The sequence below is a fragment of the Sinocyclocheilus rhinocerous genome, unplaced genomic scaffold (assembly GCF_001515625.1).
Source record: "Sinocyclocheilus rhinocerous isolate Xijiao unplaced genomic scaffold, SAMN03320098_v1.1 scaffold917, whole genome shotgun sequence".
NCBI classification, from domain to species: Eukaryota; Metazoa; Chordata; class Actinopteri; order Cypriniformes; family Cyprinidae; genus Sinocyclocheilus; species Sinocyclocheilus rhinocerous.
The window spans coordinates 21794-31545 of record NW_015632721.1 but is presented as its reverse complement, the minus strand read 5'-3'; the positions used below and the strand labels follow the sequence as shown (position 1 = coordinate 31545).

At 34.0% G+C, this 9752-nt stretch overlaps 1 protein-coding gene across 1 annotated transcript in view; it reads left to right on the top strand.

Moving 5' to 3' along the window:
- Positions 1-5820, top strand: part of LOC107742817 (mitogen-activated protein kinase kinase kinase 13-like) — a 29928-nt gene extending 24108 nt beyond the window's left edge. Inside the window, exons 8-12 of the mRNA XM_016555863.1 lie at positions 200-309; positions 412-528; positions 2363-2506; positions 3706-3944; positions 5336-5820. Of these exons, the coding sequence (XP_016411349.1) occupies positions 200-309; positions 412-528; positions 2363-2506; positions 3706-3944; positions 5336-5820 (1095 nt within the window). The remainder of the gene's footprint in view (positions 1-199; positions 310-411; positions 529-2362; positions 2507-3705; positions 3945-5335) is intronic.
- Positions 5821-9752: the final 3932 nt, after the last annotated feature.

Here is a 9752-nt window from a genome sequence, read left to right as displayed (position 1 = left end):
ATCAAATTTTAATTTTTGGGTGAACTATCCCTTTAAGTTTAGGATTACAGGTCTAAAATATGGTCATACAGAATAAGGCATTAATATGTGCTTTATAAGTACTAATAAACAGCCAATATGCTAGTAATATTCATGCTAATTGGTCCCCAAACTAATGTGTTCCCGTTTTAATGAACAATAACATTACTGTCTGTGGCAGACGGAATGGAGAGAGGAGGTGAAGAAGCATTTCGAGAAGATCAAGAGCGAAGGCACCTGCATCCATCGACTGGACGAGGAGCTGATTCGACGCAGAAGAGACGAGCTCAGGTGAACCCAGACGAATCGCACGCAACAGAGAGAGAACAGAGAGAGCTTTAGCTGGAGGTCACTGTGTGTTACAGGTTGTCTCACTGTCTCTGTGTGTTTCAGACACGCTCTGGATATCCGAGAGCATTACGAGAGGAAACTGGAGCGAGCCAATAACCTGTACATGGAGCTCAGCGCTATCATGCTGCAGCTGGAGGTGCGAGAGAAAGAGCTGCTCAAGTAAGTCCTTCATTGTGGTCTTTTCTTTTTTCATAAAAAGAAGCATAATTTAAACTACGAGAGCTTGTTTGCGCAACTGGGTAAAAAAATCAAAAGGTAATTGTGACCTTTAATCTTCCAATCCTGACTTTTTTCTTGCAATTCTGAGAAGAAACGTCTGAATTGTGAGATATAAACTCGCAACTGCAAGAAAAAAAGTCAGAATTGTGAGATAAAAAAAATTGAAATTACCTTAATTTTTTTTTTTCAGTGGCAGGGAAAAAAAACTATTTTAAATATAAATACGATTAAAATTAATCATTTAAAAATGAAACGCTAGTAATTAAAACTGAAATAGTTATTACAAAATAATAATTTATTAAATAATAAATATCAATGATAAATACAATTGTTGAAAAAATTATAAAAATTATTTTAAACTGAAAAGCAAATAATTAAAAATAATTGTAAATTATAAAAAATAATTATTAAAATGTCAAGAACAATAAAGTGATCAATTAAAAAAAAATCAGATAATTAACAATTCATTAAATAAAGTAATTAAAAATAAATATAAATAATTAAAAATAATAATTTTTAAAATAATTAGAAGAATAATTGTAAAATAAAACACTAAATAAAATAAAACACAAAAAAATATATTAAATATTATATTCATCATGTGGACATTAGCAAACATCAGAGAAACGTGAGCGTGTTGTTAAAATATTAAAATATTTACTTAAAAACTGTGAAAATTGTGAAAAAGTGAATTGTGAGATAAAAAGTCGTAATTACTTCTTTTTTCTTTTTTTTTTATTCTGAGGTGGAAACAAGCTTCCATATTAACCCAATTGAACATTGTAGTCTATTTTAAATATTTAATGCAATAAGTAAAATACATTAAAAATCTAGTTCAAATAATCAAGGCATGTTTTTCAATAAGAAACAATCATATTTAATCATTTTCATTTATATGCATGAATATAACAGTCATAAATGGCAGTATTTACCTACAGATATTTGACTAACACATGTTAATGCACGAAAAATCACATTTTTATATTTGAGTGATGATTTAAATGAATTTAATCATTTTGAACTGATTCATTAAAACAAGCTGTTTGAACTGATTCCGGAAAATGTATCACACTAATGCATTTTTTAAAATGATTTAAACATCTCAGTTTGAAATCATTCTCATTCATGAAACAAGGATCAAGATCTCAAATAAATATGATTATTAGGGCTGGGTATCGAGTTCGATACTTTTTAGGCACCTTTTTAGATAATGTAATCTTGTTAAAATTGATTTCATAAAATTGGTATCGAAAAAAGTATCGTTCAGGAACCGGTATCGAAGTCAAGGTATCGGTACCGATATCGAAAAATTTTGAACGATACCCAGCCCTAATGATTATTCAGTTTGGGTTTTTAATCTAATCTTGAGTGAATTACTTCTGGTAATCTATTCAAAAATCACTGGTGATATTACTTCCAGTTCATTAATTCAGTAAATATACTGTATACTGCAGAAATTGAGTTGTTATGGTAGTATGATGGTATGAAAATGCTTTTCTGATGCCGATTATTCTGTGTGCATCTCTGTCTCTCTCTTGAGTTTGTCCGTTTATTGGCATGAAATTACTCATGAAAGGCTGTAATGAGTCTGAACTCTGACCCCGTCTGTGCCTGAACGCAGACGTCTCTCTGAAACTCGAATTAAATCGAATCTGCTTAAAGCTCGACCCGGCTTGTGCTGTTTTCCTGTGACCCACATTCAGTCAAATCTCACTGCTTTTACTATCACAGATTTTGGTCGTGAGATCTGAGCGTTTCCCGTGTTTTATTGCAGGAGGGAGCAGGCCGTGGAGAAGAAGCATCCCGGCACGTACAAACGCCATCTGGTTCGGCCCATTGTGCGGCCCAACGCTGTTGAGAAGCTCATTAAGAAGAAGAGCAGCATGAACCATAAGCCCGGGACACAACAGCCAAAGAGGTGAGCGATCCATGGAGACACGGGCATATGTGCTGTTTGTGGTGTTCATATCATAATGCATTTAATACTTTAAGCCAGGGATTCCCAAACTAAGGTTTGCGGCCCCCCGGGGGTTCATGAGGGTACTGCAGGCGGGTTGTGAGTTGATGAAAGGCTGACAATTAATTAAAAATTAAAGTAATTAAAACAAATTAATAATTAATTTAAATAATAAATCATATAAATAATAGCAAAATTATTTCAAAAATAAATAATAGTAATTTTTTTTCAAAAATTAAAAGCTCGTAACTAATACAAAAATTTATTGAAGTTATTCAAATTAATTATTTAATAATGTATTAGAAATAATAAATTTTGGTAATAAAAAGAGTTATTAAAATAAATAAATAATTAAAAATGAAAGTAATTAAAAATAAGAAATAATTAAAATAAATAACAAATAAAAAATTGCTAGAAACAGTATTATTTCAAAATGAAAAGATAATTAAACATGAATAAAAGTTATTAAAATTAATTAATTAATAATTTATTAAAAATAACAAATATCGATAATAAACCTAATATAATAATAAAAATTATTTTAAAATGAAAAGCAAATAATTAGAGTATAAAGTAAAAATGAATTAAAATAAAAATGATAAATAAATAATATAAATAATAAAGAATAATAATTGAAAACTTAAATAATAAATGTAATAATTTTAAAATGAAAAATAAAAAATGAGTTAAGTAATGCATGAATAACTGATATCAATAATAAAAATACTTTGAAAATAAAAACAATCAAAATAAAACAAATGCAAATGTGTTGATAAATTAATGAAATATTAGCTTAAAATCTAAGGGGGATTTCAAGTAAATGTTTTAGGTCAAAGGGGTTCGGCTGTCAAAAAGTTTGGGAATCCTTGGTTTAAGCAATAGGAGTCAGAAAGAGGTTTTACTGAACAGCGTGATGAATGTAATGTTCTACAAATGTCAATTACCTTTTTATTATTGTATTTTTATCATGTTTAAAAAATTATACACTATCTTGATATGTCATATGTTGTCAATGTGTGATTATTTTGTGGAATATTTTCCCATGAATATGGAAACGCGGATGGATAATTTGTAGTTAAAGTCAGCGGTGCTGTGTGGAATGAAATGTATCCGTCATGAATTCTTCATGAGGTCATTAACATGCACATGATCTCCTGCAGACCGGATCTGCTGCGCTCCGATGGCATTCCCAGCGTCGAGCCTCTTCCGGCTCCATCCCCGTTGTCAGGAAGCCCAAAAGTGTCCACCCCGCCTGGGAAAGCCCGGTACCGCAGTAAACCCCGCCACCGGAGGGCCAACAGCAAAGGGAGTCACAATGAGTTCCCAGGGGCCCTCAAACTCAATTCAGGGCCGTCGGAGGAGCAGCAGCCCCTACAGGAGCAAAGCTACCTTCACCATCATCACCCTCCGCCCGAGGGCCCGCTGTTACCGGTGCAGAACCGCGAAAACGCCGTAGCCACCTGCGCCAACAACCTGCGCTACTTCGGCCCAGCCGCCGCCCTCCGCAGCCCGCAGACCGACCACCTGCAGCGGAGGCTGTCTGGCTCCAGTCCTGACCTCATTTCCACCGCTGTGGACGCCGCTTCACGCCACCGCAGGTCCTCCATACCTCCCTCCGCGGGCTCCGGTCCGGGGCCGCTGTGTCCCTGCTGCCAGGCGCATCCGTTCCCCGGCTGCATGCGCTGCCAGGAGACGCCAGCCGCTCCCAGCCACCCCCAGCTCCCTCATTTATTGAAAAAATAAATAATGCATAATTTTAAAATGAAAATACAAAAATAAAGTTGTTACTAAATTAATAAATTAAAAATAATAAATATCAATAATAAAAATAATTTAGTAAAAAAAAATAAATTCAATAAAAACAATCAAAATAAAAAAAAACAAAATTGAAATATTTAATTTGTTTACCTGCATGTCATGTGAACATTAAAAACTCCAATTTTTTGATTGGTAGTGTACTGTATGTGTTTTGAACTCTGGTGATTTTTTTTTCTGTCATTCAGTTAAGTATTTCTATTAACGGATATCAGACTTACAGAAATCTGCTCTGGTCAAGCTTAGACACTTCAGCTTTACTAATTATAACTTGATTATTTATATAAACAGGATATTTGTAATTCATTGATCAAATCATTCTAATATGCTGATTTGCTGCTCAAGAAACATTTCTGATTAATATCAATGTTGCAAACAGTTGTGCTGCCGAATATTTTTGTGGAAGCATTTTATTTTTCAGGATTCTTTGATGAATAGAAAGTTCAAAAGAACAGCATTTATTTGAAATAGAAATCTTTTGTTACATTATAAATGTCTTTACTGTCACTTTTGATCAATTTAATGCATCCTTGCTGAATAAAAGTATGAATTTCTATTAAAAACTGTAATATTGTAAATTGTGAGTTTAGTATTTATTCAATATAATATGATCCAGGTGTTTTATTTGTGTTTGTGATTTAGCATGTGATCTGTTGTATGTGTCTGTCAGGGGAGAGACGAGTCTTCTGAGGAAGAGGAAGGAGAGGTTGACAGTGAGGTGGAGTTTCCACGCAGACAGCGGTGAGTCTGCTTCAATTCATAATCTCTCTTATTGTATTTAATCTGTGATTTTCTGTCATGATTCGCCAGAAGCCTTGAATGGATCATGTAATCTTTAATGATGCTGAAAATTTAGTTTTGCATCACAGGAATAAATTACATTTTAAAATATATTATCATAGAAAATAGTTATTTAAATTGTAATAATATTTCAAATAAATAAATGCAAATCAATGCAGCCTTCGTGAGCAGAACATCACCCTCCGCCCGAGGGCCCGCTGTTACCGGTGCAGAACCGCGAAAACGCCGTAGCCACCTGCGCCAACAACCTGCGCTACTTCGGCCCAGCCGCCGCCCTCCGCAGCCCGCAGACCGACCACCTGCAGCGGAGGCTGTCTGGCTCCAGTCCTGACCTCATTTCCACCGCTGTGGACGCCGCTTCACGCCACCGCAGGTCCTCCATACCTCCCTCCGCGGGCTCCGGTCCGGGGCCGCTGTGTCCCTGCTGCCAGGCGCATCCGTTCCCCGGCTGCATGCGCTGCCAGGAGACGCCAGCCGCTCCCAGCCACCCCCAGCTCCCTCATTACTCACTGCTGAGCACGAGCGAAGGGACGCCGCCCGCAGTCAAGAGAGCCACAGGAGAGCAGCCGGAGCAGAGATCCCCGAGAGGAAGCTCATCCAGCGGCCTGCTGCACTCGCTCAGACCCCTGAGAAACGTCAGTCTGAATAACACTTATTAAATGCATCAAAAGTGACAGTAAAGGCATTTATAATGTTACTTATTAAGCAGCACAAATGTTTTCAGCATTAATATTAAGAATAGTAAGTTCCTTGAGCTGCAAATCAGCACATTAGAATGATTTCTGAAGGATCATGTGACACTGAAGATTTAAGTAATGATGCTGAAAATTTAGTTTTGCATCACAGGAATAAATTACATTTTAAAATATATTATCATAGAAAATAGTTATTTAAATTGTAATAATATTTCAAATAAATAAATGCAAATCAATGCAGCCTTCGTGAGCAGAAAATAACAATTTTTTAAAATAATAATAAAAAAATGAAAACAGTTATTTTAAATTGTAATAATATTTCACAATTTTTACTTTAAAAATTGTGCAGGCTTTGTGAGCAAAAAAAGACTTCAAAATAAAAAATAAAAAATTATTCCAAAATATATCAAAATAATATATAATATATAATATTGATATAATAATATTATATAAAAAATAAAAGTTTTGAAAAAAAAATTTAACATTTAAAATTAAAAATAATAATTAAAGTAATAAGTAAATTAATAATTATAAATAATAAAAATAATTATTTAGGAAAAAAAAGACATTTAGACCTGCATGTCATGTGAACATTAAAAGCTTAACCATTAAAAACCAAGTAAACTTTGTGTTTTGAGCTCTGTAGTTTTTAAAAGATGAATGTTTTTTTAACGAATCATGTAATCTTCAAACCTGTATTTTTCTGTAGCTATTAGCCAAAGACGACAAAATACTAGGGCTGCACAATTAATCGAAATTCTAATCGCGATTACAATTACGGATGCCACAATTACACAATCGTTCAAAGCGGCAATTAATCGTTCAAAGTCCACTTATGTTATTCTGAGTGCTTACGATGTGTTTTTTTCTTTCTACAGGTTAACTTAAGGGTTTTTCCATTGTTTTAATTTTAGTGTTACTATAACATAATACCGTGCATATTTAAAAAAAAAATTTTGAAGTGAACTTTGAGCTTTGTAACTTTGCAGATCTTTTTTATGCTCAAACAGCAACATTACAGACTAACTAAAGTTGAAAAAGTGAAAAAGCATAATAGGACCCCTCTAACTATTTTTCCTCCTGCTCTTTTTCCAGGCCTCATCGCTGCATGAGCGGCTTCCAGTCGTACTCCACCTTCAGCTCGGAGAACCTGTCGGTGTCTGACGGCGAGGAGGGAAACACCAGCGATCGCTCGCACAGCGGCCCGCTGGAGCAGCTCAGCGCCAGTCAGGAGGAGCATCTGGACGAGCTCCTGTCCCACACGCCTGAGATCCCCATCGACATCTCCACGCAGTCCGACGGCCTGTCCGATAAAGAGTGCGCCGTCCGCCGGGTCAAGACCCAGATCTCTCTGGGCAAACTGTGTGCTGATGAGCACAGCTACGAGGTAAACACTGTGCTTTGCTCTCCTGTTTCATGCCAACTCATTTACGTGAACTGCTTCTTTCGAACACTTCATTTAAATCGGGAACTGCAGGGGATTCATGAGGTTGTGAAAAGCTAATAATTTGAAATAAATACATAATTTAAAAAAATAAAGACAGTCAAAAGAATGACTAAAATAAAATAATTTAAAAATACCAATCAAAATAAAACACTTACTTAAAGATATATAAATGCATAATTTAAAATAAACACTTAAAATAAAAGAATTAATTTAAAAATATGGAATATTTGGAATCAGTTTAAATAAAATCATTCATTTTAAAATGAGAACAAAATAAAACGCTTACTAAAATATTATGTATTTTATATATTTATTTATATATCCTCATTTGTAAGTCGCTTTGGATAAAAGCATCTGCTAAATGTCTAAATGTAAATGTATTTGAAATAAATTCAAATGTAAATAAATAAATACATAATTTTAAAATAAAAACAATCAGAATAATACAATTAAAAATATGTAATATTTGACCAATTAAAATAAACAAAACCATTACTTAGACAATTACAAGTACAAGAGCAATTGCTAAAAATATTAAATAATTGGGATAATTTTAAATAAAATAAATAAAAACAAAATAAAACATTAGAATATGCATTTTGTATATTTAAAATACATTTAAATTTAAAAAAAATGCTTAATTTGTTTTTAAATAAAAACAATCAAAATAATACAATTGAAAGTATTAAATTGTAGAAAAATTTAAATAAAATAGTTTTACAATAAAATCAAAATAAAACACTTCCTAAAAAGATTGTTTTTGAAAATAAATTAAAATCAAAATAAATACATAATTTTAAAACAAAAACAAATTAAATTGATTACCAAAAATATTAAATATTAAAATAAAATAAAATCAGTAATTTTAAAATGAGAAAGAAAAGTCTTTTTTCATTTTTATTTGAAATAAAAATAAAATAACTACATAATTTTAAAATAAAAACTTTCAGAATAAAACAATTACTAAAAATGTGAAATATTTTTTAATAAAATAAATCATTTTAATATAAAAACCAAAAACACTTACTAAAAATATATATATATTATCTTAAAGAAACTCAAATGAAATAAATAATTCTAAAATAAAAAACAATCAAAATAAAAAGCTTTATTTGTTCCCTACATGTCATGTGACTATTAGCTCTTATTAAAGACCTGTGAACATGCGAATGTGTTGTTAAATGAGTGAAATATTAACTTATTATTATTAAATCTCAGGGGCTACTTCAAATAAATCATTTTAGCTCAAAGTGGTTCGACGGACAAAAAAGTTTGGGAATCCAAATTAACCCGCTCAAAAAAAATATTTCAGTGATTCTTTTTAGAAGAGAATCAACAGATTCATGATTCACCCCTGAATCATTGCTAATCGGATCATATACTGAAGAATTATTATTAGTATGAATCATCTGAATCACTTGTTGAGCAGTGTTTGAATCCCTTAGTGTAATTAAATGAAACATGAACTTCCCGTTTGTTCATCTCTCTCTCAGAATCCGCTGCATTTCGGAGATTCCGACTGTGACACGTCGGATGCGGAATGCTCCGACGCCACCATCAGGAACAAACAGCCCTGCGCACCTTCATCCTGGTGAACGCCAGCCTTCGGAGGAAACACGGCAATAATCCACGCCTGACCCGTCTGATCAGCCCTTCCCATAATCCCCCTCTCTCTCGCTCTCGATCATATACTGAAGAATTATTATTAGTGTGAATCATCTGAATCACTTGTTGAGCAGTGTTTGAATCCCTTAGTGTAATTAAATGAAACATGAACTTCCCGTTTGTTCATCTCTCTCTCAGAATCCGCTACATTTCGGAGATTCCGACTGTGACACATCGGATGCGGAATGCTCCGACGCCACCATCAGGAACAAACAGCCCTGCGCACCTTCATCCTGGTGAACGCCAGCCTTCGGAGGAAACACGGCAATAATCCACGCCTGACCCGTCTGATCAGCCCTTCCCATAATCTCTCTCTCTCTCTCTGAGCATCTCAGGCAGATTCCTCTGAAGTGATAATGTAGCTAGAGTAACATGCATAACTTATTTTATTACAAGCCACAGGAAACGCAAAACGAAATCAGGAACTCAGACTTACTCAGTGTATTAATGCGCTGAAGTGTTCAAGGCAACTCGATTCCAGTTAGCTAGTTAGAAGATTATTGAAGTCTGCAAGAATGTGTGTATTTATATGTCCGCAGGTACGTGAGCGAAAGTGTTAAAGGGATAGTTCACCCAAAAATGTGACGTTTATCTGTTTACCCCCAGGGCATCCAAGATGTAGGTGACTTTGTTTCTTCAGTAGAACACAAACGGAGATTTTTAACTCAAACCGTTGCAGTCTGTCAGTCATATAATGGAAGTGAATTGGAATCACGGCTTTGAGAGTAAAAAAAACATACACAAACAAAACCTATCCACCTATCTCTCAAATGGACCATTGACA